This window comes from Choristoneura fumiferana, chromosome 28 (genome assembly GCF_025370935.1).
Source record: "Choristoneura fumiferana chromosome 28, NRCan_CFum_1, whole genome shotgun sequence".
NCBI lineage: Eukaryota > Metazoa > Arthropoda > Insecta > Lepidoptera > Tortricidae > Choristoneura > Choristoneura fumiferana.
Window position 1 is genome coordinate 3,956,945 of NC_133499.1, and position 17,287 is coordinate 3,974,231.

Sequence of the window (17,287 nt, forward strand, 5' to 3'; positions counted from 1 at the left end):
ACTTTTCCAACTTTTTGGAAACTTTCCCCAACTTACACATCTGTAATTTAGTTCGCCATTTAGATTATCGGAAAGTATTGAACAGGTATTTTTTCTTTTGCCAATGAAACAAAAAAATGTAAAGATGAAACGCGTGAAATTTCAAAAGTAGGGGCACGAGACGTCACACTGTCGTAAAAAGTTTAACTAGCTTCATAATAATATTTTGTTTAAATGATAAAATAGATCGTACAACAAGAGCATAAAGCGAGCCATTTTACCCAAGACGTTCATGTAGCTACCCGAGGCGGTACGACGAGGGTGAATAGACACGTCGAGGGAAAAATGGGTTTAATGCTCGAGTTTTACACTGGTTTTCACTTTGATTGCGAGGTAATGAAATAGTAACAGTGGAAAAAAAACTTTTCCAATAACTGGCGGACTAATAAGAATTTTTAAGACACTATGGCCTATAGCAAACTGTAAATAAAAAATAAAACACCTTTAAAAGTATTATTTATTTTATCATAATAACAATATTATTCAACTTCTGCGAAATAAGAACTTAACAGCAAATTATAGTCAAAATACCACAAACAGGACTTATCACGCTAAAACACACGAGTAATATTTATCTCGACATAAATAATACATACTCGTGTGTTTTAGCTTTATAAGTAAGTCCTGTTTGCGGTATTTTGACTTGAGTGAAAATCACGACAATTTAAAACGTTAACATCAAATTAACAAAAAAGCTTAGGAAAATATTGTCGGAGACAAATCCAATCCAACGTATATATCTATCACCATTAAATTCCCGTTTTATTGAGATTCCCAGCACATGACAATCTATACTAAATTACTAGGATTGACAATATTTTTCACTTTAATAATTTATTATATATTATGGGTTCCTTTGTAACGCGTTGTACAGTCATCAGCACCAATATCTGACACAACAAGCGTGCATAAATATCTGATACTTACGACTCTATTTCTAGGGCCGGAACGAAACGAGATAAGAATCCCTTTAGCGGTCTGTTAAAAAATTCGGAATTCAGAAATGTATTTTTCATCACACTTGCTCGTAAACAGTGTCGTAACATGCAGGCTACCTTAGTTGCAACCCCCCAAATGAAACCCTCGACCGTAAACCGTAATGTGCATGTCATGAAGCCCGTCCGTGGTCGATAAATGAGTCATTGCCCGTACTAATTTTCTTGTCATGAAGCCCAAGGTCGGTCAATGAGTCAGTGCCCGTACTGATGGTGCTGCGACATGCGCGCGCTGCTGCTGTAGGACCACATGCACACGCACGTTGCGGTGCATGCTGCGGGAGGGGGAGGGCAGCGGGCAGCCTAAGGTATCGCCAATATTTTTTTTATTTTAGAAATATAATATTTTACTCGCAAATGTGATGAAAAACATTGTATGTCGCACGGGCGGTACTAGAATTACGAACATCGACTCATTAAAGCCCTCAGTATTCGACTTCGGGCTTGTTATAGACTCTCGTTCGTAATTCCTTATTTACCGCCCTTAAGACACAATGTACTATTCTACCGTTGTCAACACCCTTTTAGACCTGTATTCATCAAATTTTGAAATAGTAGATTGTTCAACAAGGGACTAAAACAAGCCATGATGACAGTAGATGTTTAGTTCGAGTGTCATTAATGAAATTCAAATAGCAAAAAAATCTTTCCGCGGTTTTTTTGTGTGTGTGTAAAGTAAGACGCTTTAAATGCTTGCATATTTAGCTAACAGATCAAATTTGAAAAATATTTCAAAAGCATAATAAAACAAATTCATACTTAATAGATTCATATTCGTAATCATTAATCGTGATTCACGAAATTAAATCTTTTTAGGGTTTCGGAGCCAAAATGGCAAAACGGAACCCTTATAGTTTCGCCATGTCTGTCTGTCTGTCTGTCTGTCCGTCCGCGGCTTTGCTCAGGGACTATCAATGCTAGAGAGCTGTAATTTTGCACGGAGATTAATAAGGAGCTTTAGTCCCGATATGCAGAGACTAAAGTAATATTTTAAGAGCATGACTAGTGTGTGTAAAAAGTATCTAATGACCGAACTAATGTTTATCACAGCTGGCAACTTTATAGACAGTCAATCCTAATGATATTTGAAACGGCAACAACCTAACTTTCAAACTATCCCTGTGTATACAACACTTTGACACCGCTCGTATCCTTCATATCTTTATCCCCCCACCCATAAAATATCTCCTCTACTTTCTCCCCACTTTTAACTAAATCTTTATCCCCCCATCCCCATAAATTCGTCCCATCACCAGTCCTCTTAGCTCTACTTTCAATCATCTCATCAGTGGCTGTTTTTAAATCATACGCCCAACCTATCCACGCGAAGAAATCGATGAATATCGTCGTTAAATTCAATCGATTATTCCCTAACTCAGCCGTTCTGTAATCCCATGGAAAAACATGATGGTAATTGTGGAAACATTCTCCTAAAGTTACAAAAGATAATATAGAAATCTGTGTAGCGGCTATGTTTTTGTCATATGGTTTGTTTCCGAAAGCATGGGCGGCGCTGTTTACTAGACAAGAAGCGTGGAGGTTTAGAATTATTCGCAGCGAGTTGATGTGCCAGGAATCGCTGAAGGATTGCCCCCAAAGCATCGGTATTAAAGATGGGAGGATGTAGGCGCAGGATAATATCACTTGGGCCCCGTATCTGTAACAAATATTAGATACGTATTTATATGACATTGTCACTATTAGCTACACAATTCAATTCAAATTTAGGAAAAACATAACCCTCCTTCGGGAAGTCAGGTAAAAAGTGGCTCCATCAATCGTTTGATGATTCTGCCAATGTCGAGGTTGGCTAAGACACTGCATGTAGCCGGACGTCTGGGTCGATTATTTTACGTTATGCCTAAGTATCCAATTTATTAAAAGTGTAAAAAAACGATTTCATCAAAAATCATGTATAAACACCCACTGGATCGAATCAATAACACTAATGTGGAGTGTAGTATGCGTGTATTGAAGCGTGATGAGATGATGTACGTTTGAATTTGAACGAAGAATGAATACTGAGTTTCAGTGAAGAACAAATGAGATGTTATGGCAGTTGACGACGTACGAAGAACGTAAACAGACGTGTGTGTTCATTGTGTTTTCTTTTCTAACGTAATTTTATACGATTTGTATCAATTTTTTTTGAATTCGCTGGCCAATAAAGGCAACTACAAGCTACTGCTCCGTTTCATTTCACGAACTGGTTCCCACATTTTAATTCTCGTCTTTTAACTAGACTTTACACAAAAATTCACTTAGATTAGATTAGATTTTTAGAAAAATATGGCTCTGTCCATTGGAGGACAATTTTGCCAGTGTCTAGTAGGTTTTGTTGTGTACGGTGAAAAAATTCTAGAAAACGAAATATGAGAGGTAATGGTGGATGAACGATGACCGAAAATAATAAAAAAAAACACTTGATCAAAATCTGACGTTATTTCTTGATTGAAACTAGATTGAAACATACTAGCGTAGAGATGGTGGAAAATTTGACATTTTAAAAATCGATTAATACTCGATTGAATAAGCGATATTTACCTTAAAATTAAAAAATGGTTACTGCTTTTATAATTGAATAAACAGTCTTTGGAATTAAATCAAGTATTGTGAATAATAAAATAGACAATAATACGTTGATCTATTCAATTACCTAATAAATAATCGATTAACTGTACAGATTGATTATTATGCAATAGATTCTAGGTTTTCACATTACTAAATGTCTATGGTTGGGTTAATAGCGTCTTTGTTTACGCTTGTCATAAATAGGATCGGAATCGTACAGTCAACGTCATAAATAAGTGATCACTTTTGTACCTTGTCGCTTTCAGTCGGTACACAATTTCGTATGGCTTTTCAAACATGACGTTAAAATGACAAAGTACAAAAGTGATCACTTATTTATGACGTTGACTGTACCAATAATTATGACTTGCATGTAGCGGTTAGACTGTCATGAAACAGTTAGTGTGTTAGTTCTTCTATTCAACACTAGATGGCGCTACTCTTCTCGCATTTCAAATTTAGCACATTTTTTTCAGCATATTCGAATAGTATTTTACAGTATGTGAATCGATTGAAATATTCTTTTTTTTGTACTCACATTTTCTGGAACCGCAACACAGGGTTATTGTATATGTCCGACATATCTATGGTCCGTGACCGTTTTAGGACTTCCGGATGTTTCTTAACCAGCAGCCAGCCCACGTGGGAGTAGAAGAACCCTCGCGTGGCATTGTGGGGATCAGCGTCTGTGTCACTGTAACATAAATAAATGTTATGGGACGATAAAATTGAGAGAAATAAGAGTCTTTTTTACACACAAACTAGACATAGACACACAAATAAATTTTTTTAGTTAAAAAGTTAGTTAAAAGCATTTTGTCTTGGCAGTGGCACTACCGTGCCCCCAGATAATTTTTAATAGAAGCTTTTTTTGCTGACTCAACTTGAATTGTCATCTAAAATACATTTTCGTACCAAATTTCAAGTCGATGCCACTAACCGTTGAGGAGTTCCGTCCTGCGGAGCGGAGAATATTGTTAAAATGAGTGTTTGGTTCGCCAACAAATTGTTTTGCAATTTGGCGAAATACGTCGTATGATAATATGTGTATATTAATATTTACAATAAATAAAAAAAAAGACAGTCCTGGTCTGGCTGGGCCACCAAGATGTCACTACCTGATTAATGTATTTTCAACAAACTTACACGAGTAGGTATGCCAAATATTACAAAATTCGGTTGCAAGATTTGACCCGCACATAATACGACGAACGTACTGCTCAAAAGAAAATTGAATTTTATGGGTGAAACGAAAATACTAATGAATATATTTTTTTATGTAAGGCCAGTCCTTGACATCATCATCATCATCCCAGCATATATACGTCCCACTGCTGGGCACAGGCCTCCTCTCAGAACAAGAGGGCTTGGGCCATAGTTCCCAATCCGCACTGGGCCTTGACATACGTGTAGTAAATAAAAGCTTGTAAAAAAAATACCTGTACTTATGATGGAACCTATGGTCCCTGGCCCAGTGGCGCACGGTGTTCTGGCTGGTGAAACTGTGGAATATCATAAGCAGTATCTCCAGAGGCTTGGTGGCCTTGTAAGTCTTGTGGGACCAGAGACGATGAGCGCCGGCTGTGATGCCCAAAGCGCCGGCGTTGTACATCAGCAGAGCTGAAACAAGATGAGACAAATGTTAATTACCTACAAGTAAGCTGAAACAATTGGTTTACTCACCCGCGATCTTACAGTCTACGTTTATGCAAGAAATTTGTGTTCATGCAGTTTCTCCACCTCCACACTGTTAGAACACACACAAATCACACAAACCCATCTATCACCACCACCACACTATACTGACGCGATTCTAACTAAAGCAGAGCTCATCTTCAGAGCAGAATAGATCGAGAGATGTTAGAGTCTGTTGAACGGTTGTTTTGCTCTGAAGATGAGCTCTGGTTGAGTTCGAAACGCGTCAGCAGTGTGGTGGTAATAGATGGGTTTGTGTGGTTTATGTGTGTTCTTACAGTATGGAGGGGGAGGAACTGCATGAACACACATTTCTTGCATAAACATTAGCTATCATAAGGTCGCGGGTGAGCAAAGTGATTGTTTCAGTTCATTGATATGGACCTCCGCAAAGTAACGCCTGATTCAATAAATTGTTTATTACAAGCTTTTATTTAACTTGCAATGTACCTACCTAATGTCATCGAATTAGTAAGTACTACGATGACCTATGTAAGTATGTATGGAAAACTACATTTCCGACCAAATATCAAGTCCATGCAATTAACCGTTGAAGAGTTCCGTCCCGCGGAGACGATCCTGGCTGGACCACCAGAATTTCAATACCAGATTACTGTATTGTCACCGAACTTAACCAAGTAGGTACACCAAATTTAAAGTACATCTCATCGCCGGAAGTGGGTCGAAATTCGGTTGCAAGATTCGACTAGCACATAAGTACACACATGGCAATAAATAAAAGCTCGTAAAATTAAATGTACATGTACTTTTCCACATACATATATTTTATATTTTTTCTATACATATAAAAATACTTACTGAATACAATCGTCTGCCATGTCGCCACAGTGCAGATTAAATATAAGCCGTACAGGCCACTGATGTGCCAGTATGTGAACAATGTGACTGGCACTGCTGCCAATTCGTGCTTCCTGGAGCCGCTTGCGAGCCACAGTTTATCACAGTCTTCTCTCTCTCTCGCACTTCCTAGAACTGGTTCCGTTGCGTTTGCCACCATTATGCTCTACAAAATGTAAAAAAAAAAGTTGTGTCAGAAATTTTAATACCTTGTAGCTGCTAGCTACACACTTGGTTGTAGAAGATGACGTCTGTCCAGAAACTGGGACCAGAATAAATATTTCGCCAGGCGTAAACACTCGCCGCTCTGAGAAGTGCGCGCGGGTGTTTGCGCTCGACGTCTGCGGGCGAAATGTGTACAACTTCGGCGCTGCACGTATTATAGCAGAGCCACACCGACAGCACACATCGACAACGCGATGGATGAGTGCCGGCGCAGATCAACGCCACCTTTTGGAGGCGTGGTTATGATCGCGGATACCCTCGCGAATTGCGCCTATGTAAATTTGTATATATTAGATAATTTTGTAAATAAACGCTCTTCTTCTTCTATACTCCAATCAATAGGGTTTTCACTTACCCCGCTACCAAACATCCCTAAAGTGGTGACCCAGACGACTTAAAGAAGATGAACACGCAAGAAAACCTTGGCGCAGAGAACCCTCAAAACGCTGCAGCTGCACCGCAACAACCGTCGATCCAAGAAGTCTCCGGTATATCGCTGTCGCTTCGCGTCCCACCGTTCTGGCGCGACCAACCGCTCCTGTGGTCTGCAGCTTTGAAGCAGCCACCGCCGACCTCAAACGAAGCCAGCCAGCCAGCTGGCCCAAAGGTGATCGCGCAGCTCGAGAAGCAGGATATTCAAATATAGCGCGACCTCATCTGTACCAGCCGCCGGACCAGGAGTATTACCATTTACAACATGCAATCAGGACCGCGCTGCCTCGCAATCTGTATGAGAATCGAAATGAGGCGCAAACCAAAAGCTCAGCTCGTTGAGCAGCTCTGAGATCAAAAAAAAGTGAGTTATAGAGCGGATGCAGCAACTTAATAAGGACAATTCCCCGAAAGTACCATCAAAATGATGTGGCTCGAACACCTGCCGCCACACATCCGTTCCGTGCTTGCTGCAGTGAAGCTTTCAAGATGAAGACAACGCTCGAAGACCTGGCCTGCTCGCGGACAAAATGATGGAAGTCCACACATCGTCCCAAGACATCGCTGCCATTTCAACACCATCCGCCCCGTTACCGCCACCGCACCGCCTCCCGCGCAGCCATATTACCAGCAACAACCAACAATTGACACACAGTTCCTCGTCAGCGAAATTAAAGCTATCCCTGGAAGTCGCTGAGCTGCGGGCACGACCGCAAGACAATCAGCACAGCAGCCGCCCTCGCCGCCGCTTCCAGTCACGGTCCCGTAACGCATCGCAAAACCGAAGCCGCCAAACTCGCCCATGCCGTATTGTTACTACCATCGTCGCTACGGCATGGACGCTAAGAAATGCCAATCGCCGAGCAGTTCCAAGCCCATCGTCGTCATGCCGGAAAACTAAAACTAACGCTGGCTGCGGCGGCGGATCCCGGCGTTAATGAGCACTCACACCGCTTATTTGTCACGGACAAAAAATCAAAATTGTCTTTCTCTGGTAGACACGGGCGCAAATATATCCGTCCTACCTAAGAGCAAAGGTGTAGCCGCCCAACCGCTACCGTTCGAGTTACGCAGCCAACAACACAACTATACCTACGTATGGCGAAAAAACGCTCGAATTGGACCTCAACTTACGCCGCCCATACAAATGAAATTCATCATCGCTGCTGTGTCAAAACCAATCAGTTCTACAACCAAGTGTGTAGCTAGCAGCTACAACCTAATATGTGCTACTAGAAAATAAGTTTTTTGTTAAAATTTCATTTTTAATGCAAGCTTTTTTGCTGACTGCACTTTTGTTGACTGTACTTGCATTGTCATCTAAACTAGGTACCTACATATGCGTACCAAATTTCAAGTCGGTACGTTAATACGTACCATTGAGGAGTTCCCTCCTGCGGACATGATCCTGGCAGGACCACCAAGATGTCACTGTTACCGCAGATTAAGAATGCCTACGGGACGTGAAAACTAAATAAAAGCTTGTAAAAAGTTTTGTCAGAAATTTAAAATAATATACCTTTTATATTAAAGCTAGCTTCGAAATTCATGTGCGAATTACATTTATGTAAATAAAACCTTTCATCTAACTTGCCCTTTCACCCACCAACTTTCGCATTTATAAGTTTATTTGGGAATCTTTACTAATATAGTTACTCTATCTCGCTGTTTGTATATCTGTCTGTCCGGTTGTTTGTCTTTTACCACTGCAAGCTTAAACCTCTGAACTGATTTAATTACAATTCGGTATGAATATAGTTAGTTTGATGTCCAAGAAAGGACATAAGGATTGAATATTTTTTTTTATATCCGTTAACTTTGGCAGACGGCTCAGTTCATTAATCTGAACTACCTGATAGTTAACTTTTTCGTCATATTGGAAAAAAGTTTTTTTTTTCGAAACTATAAAATCTTTGTTTTATGCATGTACCTAATAGCCATTGTTTATGAATAGTCATTGTTTATATAGTTAAATTGTAAAATAAACAAACTTGACAAGTGACATTGACGTGACATGAGACATGAGAGATGTCAAAAAATCCACATAAGATTTAATAACTTAATAACTTATAACTTTAAAAAAGGTCATCGTTCATCCACTTATATACCTCTCATATTTCGTTTTTTAGATTTTTTTTACCGTACAATGGCAAACCTACTGACACAGGCAAACTGTCCTTCAATGGACAGAGCCATATTTTATTTATTAATAATAATAATAATAACTTAAAAAAAAGTCATAAAGAACCTTTACGCTGATTTACTGCTAATAATTAATTATCCCAACTCTTGATTATCTTTGAAACAGTATAAGAGTTAGGCCTCCTGTATTTTATCCCCGACGCAAAAAAGGGGTGTATAAGTTGACCGCTATGTGTGTCTGTCTGTGACGCCGTAGCTCTTAACGGCCGGAACGATTTAAAATGCGGTTTTTTAGTTTGAAAGCAGGTTTTCTAGCGATGGTTCTAATACATGTTTTATCAAAATCGGTTAAGCCGTCTTTAGATTGTCAGCTCTTTTGTTCGCTGCGGTAGGAATCTTAGACACAATAGGTATTTACTTTACTTTAAACATATTTGCGACCTCAAATTTGAAACATCCATGTATGCTTTATAACTTGCATGATTATAGAATTCTCGGCCTGATGCTGCAGCCAGGATATCCAGAACACTGAGTAGGAACAACACTCTTTGATAAAACCATAGCAGATATATCGTGCTTGGATTCGTTTCGATCAGTTTTGATTCTACATATAGGTAACGGCGCTATTACCGGGTCGAAATCGACGGCCATCACCGCGGCAATTTAAAATACGCATTTTATAACCAAACGATAGATTTTAAAAAAATATATTTTACAAGATAAAAGCTTATTAAGTCGACTCACGTATATATTAGCGCTAGTGTATGTGAATGAATCAAACATCTCGCAATTTGTGATTTCCCGAAATGGCACCGACGGAAGAGGATTTACCATACTAACGCGTGACACCACATACAAGCAGACTCGAATCTTATTTAGTGTTTTACAAATATTCATGGCAATTGAACTAATGTTAGGTTTTTAAATGGCTTTTTATAGTTTTTGTACAAGTTCTAAATACTTTTTGTACATTTTTGGGCCCGGAAATACGATTAAAATGGAAATTAAAATAAGCGGCGATAGGTGCCATTTTTATCTGTTGATTGTAATACCGTGGTATATCACGGTAATAGTTAAAGTGGTGGTTTTGGTTCTTCAAGCTTTATTTTGGTATAAATTATCGTTTTATAATTTGTTACAGTTATTCAAATCTTGATCTATTCACGCTTTTAAAAAACTATTTCCGTGGTATGAAAAGTATTAACAAACTCTTAATTTTTAGCAAAACTTCAATACTGAATTTTGTAGTTTCTAATAGAAACCGTTATTTTGCCAAGTTGTTTAAATATTGCGATGAAATTTATATTTACTTACCAGTTATGTAATTTGGTATATGCCAAGGATGTAATAAGTATATTGATTTGTAATTCAAAACAACTCTATCCTATAGTTTTATAGGTCGGAATTAGATTTTGCAATACTCCAAATTAAGCCAATTAACGATGGTATGAGTATATCGCATAACCCTCGGAATAGAATGTTTGGAATCTATTACCGACCCATTCAATTGTCTTTGGGCGGTAATAGGTTCTTAAAGAAGTCCCTATTACGAGTGACATTTTATTTTTTCTGTTAAAATAATTCACATTTAGGGTACCGTAAGTGCAGATTTTTTTGATAAAGTTGTGACTTTTACTCAGGGTGCATACATCAAACTATAACTGGTGGCATGAGCATAATAAAATACATGGCTGGATACACTATTCGAATCATACTTAGTTTTTTTACAAATTTTCTCAAAAATATTTGATACAATATTATACAGAACCAAAGCCATTACCCTTTTTTAATCCCTCGGTATTAAGTTCCAAAACAAGTGTCGGGTTCCTTTTACCGATGGTAGAAAATTGCCGTTTTTTTTATACCCTCGGTAATAGAAGCTCAATTCGCGGTAATGGATTCACAGCCTGTCCATTACCACGGTAATAGAAGATTTGGGTATTTTGATTTCAATAATTATTTTATCAAATACTAATAACTAAACGAGCCCAAAAAGTTAAGACACTGAAAGTTCAATAAACGCTCTTAAATAAAAAATATATTCTCGTTTTTAAGGAGCTTTGATACCCTTAATTTTTGGGACTCATTTGAAAACTTCCTTAAGTACCACGGTAATAGGCGCCGTTACCTTACAATGCAATGGTGGCAACAGGATGAGCTGATGCTGCAGCCAGGATATCCAGCACACCAGTATCTCTTTTGAAAAAATAATAGCTGATATGTCGTGTTTGATTCCCTTTGATCAGTAATTATTTTACATACAATGCAATGGTGGCAACACGATGAGCTGATGCTACAGCCAAAATATCCTACACACTAGTACACTTTTAAAAAAATAATATACCAGTTTAGAAACATTAATAAAAAAACCGCCCGAAAAAAACGCTGTCAAAAAAACGCCGCCAAAAAGGACTAAAAAGTAAAAATAATTATACACTACCTAGCTGTTGCCCGCGACTTCATCTGCGAAGAATTCGTTTATCCCTATCCCGCGGGACTATGCGCTTTCCCGCAAAATTAGCCTAAGTTCCCGCAAAACAGCCCAAACCACTGGATATTAGAGACTTGAAATTTTGCACATAGATACCTCATACAATGTAGGCACCCATAACTAAGGAAGGATTTTTAGAAAATTCCCACGAAAACGGTAAAAAACGAGATTTATATATTTGATATTCCGAGTGACCCTATCTCAGTAACTATAATAACTAGCCTCTTTAAATTTGGCATAGAAGTAGGTGATCATAATAGTAAAAAAAACGGTTTTTATAGGATTTTTGGAAATTCCCACGGGATAAGGAAAAACGGGATTGAATATTCAGTTCAACGGAATCCTGTGAACTATAATTAACTAGCTTTTGCCGCGACTTCGTCTGCGTGGAACAGTAACTTTGGGAAATTATAATTTATTTAGGACACCTACATTGCCAATAATTAGCACATAGAAACTTCTACGGTTACTGAAAATAATGTATTTAAAAACATTGCTATATACCTAAACAATTTTTTTTGTTTTTTCATCCATCCATTCATCCATGTTCTTTGGTAAACATAAATATTTCGGAAGCCACATTTTAGCAATACGACGTGTATTCTACCCTGCCAACATAAAATGGCTACTTAATTCTTCATAGTGAACTCTTGACACCTCACGTCCTTTATTGTAAGTTAGAAGGGTAGGATTAATAATTAAGACGGCATTTACTAAGCATAGCTACACATATTTCGATAATATACGTATAGTAATTTGTTTGGAATTCCTTAAGAAATTTCATCCCCATATTTTCAAGTAGGTCGAAATTTGAAAAAAGCCGGAACAAATAAATGTTTATTAGGGTTCCGCAGCTCAAGAAGAAAAAATGGAACCCTCATAGGATCACTTTCAAAAGTCAAGGCAATTAAAAGCTACAGTCATTAAAAAGGTTTCCCATGTAAATCGCCTTAACAGAAAAAGTAATAGGGTACTTCCGGCTGTCCTGGAAACTTGGAATTTTGCATAAAGGTAGCTCTTATATACCTCAATAAATAAGAAAAATCTGAGAATTAAAATTTTTCATGTCTGACTGTCTATGTCATACGCCATCTAAAATGACTCCACATTGCGTACATTTTGCTTGAGCTTAGAAGGCTCTACTAAACTCTGCATCGTCCCCTCTGCTAACATCACCTCAAAGGTAAAATTTTCAAAATCGCTGGAACAAATATCCATTTATTTCTTATATGTTGCCCAAATGCCAAGTTTCATAAAGAACTATCGATTTATCTTCGACAACGACGATCTTCCATATAAAGTTCATCCCCTATTTCCCCCCTCACAGGAAGAATTTAAAAAAACGCGCTAACAAATATATATTATCTCTTAACGTGCCCAAATGCCAAGTTTCATAGAGAGAACCATTGATTTATCATCGACAATGACGATCTTCCATAATAATTTCATCCCTTTTTCACCCCCTCAGAGGAAGAATTAAAAAAACCCACGAAAATATCTATTACTTGTTATCACGTGCCGAAATGGCAAGTTAAGAAAGATTCATCGCTTTATCTTCGATAATGACTACCTTCCATATAAATTTTCATCCCCTATTTCAACCCCGCCTCCAGGTAAAATTTTCAAAAAAGCTCAAACAAATATCGATTTATTTCTTATTAAGTGCCTAAAAGCCAAGTTTCATGGTTTTATCTTGACAACGACGACTTCCACCATATAACTTTCATCCCCTATTTCAACCCCTAAATCCTCTTTTTCGCCAAAAAAAGATAGCCTATGTTCTTTCCCAAGGTCTATTCTATGTCTGTACCAAATTTCATCAAAATCGGCTCAGCGGTTTAGGCGTGAAAGCGTAACAGACAGACAGGACAGACAGACAGACCAGACAGAGTTACTTTCGCATTTATAATATTAGTATAATTACTAGAGCTCTTCAAATTGCACGAAGTAAGTGATTATAATAGTATTAAAAACATCGAAAGCTCCCGTTTTTCGTTTTTACTCGAAGCAGAAAGCTGAAATTCGGGATGTAGGTTGCTTAACGGTGTAAAGGAGCATGTGAGAGTGAGTTTTCAAAATTCAAACGGGAACGGGAAAAAACGAGAATTTTCGTTTTACTACTAAAACTAGACTAGACTAGACTACTTACTAGACAAACTGAAATTTTGCATTTATTCTTTGGTAGTGTAGAGAGCACTACAAAAGAATTTCCCGAAATTCTGACGGGAACGGAAAAAAACGGGATTTTTCGTTTTACTGGTCGCAGAAAGCTGACATTTGGCATATAGGTTGCTTGAGAAGTGGGGAGGAACATTAAGTAATAGATAATTTCCAAAACTCCTACGTGAAAGAGAAAAAACCGGCCGGTGTCGGACGCGCCCAAAATAGGGTACCGTAGCCATTAAGAAAAAATTAAGTAATATTTTTCTAAGGATTTCGTATTTTATACGGAATCTTCCAAGTTTAGGTATATTTTATACCTTATGCTGCTATTTACTCATAAACTACTAATAATTCTTAAGCAAACTTAGCCGTTATAGTTTTCCTTGAAAGTTGATATATACTTGCTACCATCCTGAATTTTTTTTAAAATTTTTCCACCCACCTGTTTAGATTTTAGAGGGGGGGGCTCGATTTTAATGAAAAATTGCACTTTAAAGTTGAATATTTCCCAAACAAAGCACTGAATCGAAAAATCGTTTTTTTAAAAGACCTATCTAATGATACCCCACACTACAGGGTTGGATGAGAAAAAAAAACACCCCAAGTTTACATAATATGTAAACTTATATATCCGTGCAAAATTACAGCTTTCTAGCATTGATAGTCCCTGAGCAAAGCCGCGGGCTGACAGACAGACAGATAGACATGGCGAACTATTTGGTTCGGATGTCGGAAGCCTAAAAATGATTGCGTAGGCACGCGTAGGCAAAGATAGAGAAAGAAGAAGTAGCTTTCTACTCCTTAGGGGGGAGTTTCTATGAGACTTCCTTATTCTAGACTTAAAAATATGGCTGGCCACATTTAAAAATGATCCGTATAGTGTTGCCGACTTCAATTGGGGGGGTTAAAATGATGTGTGAAATAAAATTTGCTAATAAGTACCTATGCAGTACCTAACTTAAAATTACTCATCGGGTGTGCATAATAAAAATCAATAATATAAGGAAGGTTCATTTTTGTGTGATTATCCGTTCTATTTATCTTTTACCTAATTACAAAATATTATCTACAGTGCAATTTTCGAATTATATATTCGGGTTTTCGTAGAGTAAGATTCGTTCTCTGTAGTAAACTGTTACCTATCGTTTACGGCAGTACCTAAGTACTTCGCTATACACCACAGATACACATGGTCACAATTATAACGGGGTAATTATGATAATAATAAAATAATAAAATTTATTTTTTTCTCCACCACCACCGTTACAATTTTTTCCGTTAATTGGTTCTTAGTTTACTACATAAGGGAGTCAGACCCGTTGGCAAAGACTGGTGCCCGAACTAGGATGAACCTGTGTGTCGGTCACCAGGTCAATTAAAACATATGTCTTTATAACTAAAGTACACGCGGACGAAGTCGAGGGCATAATCTAGTTTAGTAAAAGTACCTAGTAATATTTTTTTATCTAAACGTCGTCGGTGTCGGGGGACCGCTAAGGTTAATATTTTTAAAAAATACAACATATGTACTTTAGTTTTCTGTTAACCTTAGCGGTCCCCCGACTCCGACGAAAGGCTAATTTTGCGGGAAATCAGCATAGTCCCCGCAGGATAGGGATAAACGAATTCTTCGCAGATGAAGTCGCGGGCAACAGCTAGGTAGTGCATAATTATTTTTTACTTTTCAGTTGTCTTTTTTGGCGTCGTTTATACTATCATCTGAGTGACACTGAAGTATAGTGTGTATAGTGACTATACACTAAAAAAAATTCTGATTCTGATTTACCTTTCTCTGAGACATCATCAGTGGGTACTGGCACTCCAACGGTCGGTCGACGAATGAAACAGCTCGGAATGAACTCAGACAGAAGTATTAAACATGTCATTTAATATGCAATAGAATATTTAAAAATATTTGCATATTAGATTTTTAGCGATAGATACAACTATATTGAAGAAAAATATTAAATACCTTTTCACCTCAGCAGCTCAAACAGGCAGGTTTTGCTATTAAAAATCAGTGAGCAAAATGCGATTTTGCTCACTCCGTGAGACAAAGTAACTTTTTTTTATTCTAGACAGTGCTGGGTCTACTCACTGAATTCCAAATATTTGAACTTCACTTTGATCTGTCACTTTCACTTCAACACGAAAAAAGCGAGAGATAGGATCAAATGTGTTGCTTTGTAATAAATTACATGAAAAAGAAATATTTCCAAAATATCAAAAAAAACCGCTATTTTTAACCCTCGACGCAAAAAGAGGGGTGTTATAAGTTTGACCGCTATGTGTGTCTGTCTGTGGCACCATTAAAAGTATTATTTATTTTATCATAATAACAATATTATTCAACTTCTGCGAAATAAGAAGGAACTTAACAGCAAATTATAGTCAAAATACCACAAACAGGACTTATCACGCTAAAACACACGAGTAATATTTATCTCGACATAAATAATATATACGTAGGAATATTACTTGTGTGTTTTAGCGTCATAATTCCTGTTTGCGGTATTTTGACTTGAGTGAAAGTCACGACAATTTAAAACGTTAACATCAAATTAACAAAAAAGCTCAGGAAAATATTGTCGGGAGACAAATCCAACGTATCTATCACCATTAAATTCCCGTTTTATTGAGTTTCCCAGCACATGACAATCTATACTAAATAGTAGGATTGACAATATTTTTCACTTTAATAATTTATTATATATTACGGGTTCCTTTGTAACGCGTTGTACAGTCACCAGCACCAATATCTGACACAACAAGCGTGCATAAATATCTGATACGACTCTATTTCTAGGGCCGGAACGAAACGAGATAAGAATAGCGGTCTGTTAAAAAATTTGGAATTCAGAAATGTATTTTCTACCGTTGTCAACACCCTTTTAGACCTGTATTCATCAAATTTTGAAATAGTAGATTGTTCAACAAGGGACTAAAACAAGCCATGATGACAGTAGATGTTTAGGCTATAGTTCGAGTGTCATTAATGAAATTCAAATAGCAAAAAAATCTCACAGATTCCGTCTATGTGACACCCGACCCTGGTGCTGCTAAGCTCGCCTATGAGGTCGTTTACGTATAGGTTGAAGAGCGTTGGCGAGGTCAGCCCCCCTGCCTCACCCCGCACTCCAGCCCATACGATCGAGACAAGGCTCCGTCCCATCTAACGCAATTGACCTGGTTCCCATACCAATACTTAAAGATGTTAACTATTTCTGTAGGCACATTTTCGTTTTCAAGCTTTTTCCAAAGTATATCGTGTAGGAAACCAGGTCAAACGCCTAGATAAGTCCAAGAAGCACGCAAACACAGGTTGTTTTCGTTTCGTATCTAATGACCTAACTAATGTTTATCATAGCTGGCAACTTTATAGACAGCGAGCGATGTTGCCAGCAAAGTCAATCCTAATGATATTTGAAACGGCAACAACCTAACTTTCATACTATCCCTGTGTATACAACACTTTGACACCGCTCGTATCCTTCATATCTTTATCCCCCCACCATAATATATCTTTCTCTACTTTCTCCCCACTTTTAACTAAATCTTTATCCCCCATCCCCATAAATTCGTCCCATCACCAGTCCTCTTAGCTCTACTTTCAATCATCTCATCAGTGGCTGTTTTTAAATCATACGCCCAACCTATCCACGCGAAGAAATCGATG

The 17,287-nt window shown here is 37.8% G+C and overlaps 1 protein-coding gene across 1 annotated transcript; it reads right to left on the bottom strand.

The window, feature by feature from the left end:
- Positions 1 to 288: 288 nt before the first annotated feature.
- On the bottom strand, positions 289 to 16,579 carry LOC141443992 (acyl-CoA Delta(11) desaturase-like). Its single transcript, XM_074109440.1, has 5 exons — positions 15,398 to 16,579; positions 6,120 to 6,324; positions 5,045 to 5,225; positions 4,144 to 4,299; positions 289 to 2,691 (listed from the first exon to the last, which is right to left on the bottom strand). Exons 1-5 carry the CDS (start codon positions 15,413 to 15,415, stop codon positions 2,148 to 2,150), a joined length of 1,104 nt encoding a protein of 367 aa, XP_073965541.1. The 5' UTR covers positions 15,416 to 16,579; the 3' UTR covers positions 289 to 2,147.
- Between the last annotated feature and the right edge of the window lie 708 nt (positions 16,580 to 17,287).

Coding starts and splice junctions, on each gene's coding strand:
- LOC141443992 (XM_074109440.1), bottom strand. Junction 5,226..6,119: donor ATGGCAGACGATTGTATTCA/GTAAGTATTTTT, acceptor ATCTTGTTTCAG/CTCTGCTGATGTACAACGCC. Junction 4,300..5,044: donor AGGTTCCATCATAAGTACAG/GTATTTTTTTTA, acceptor TTTATGTTACAG/TGACACAGACGCTGATCCCC.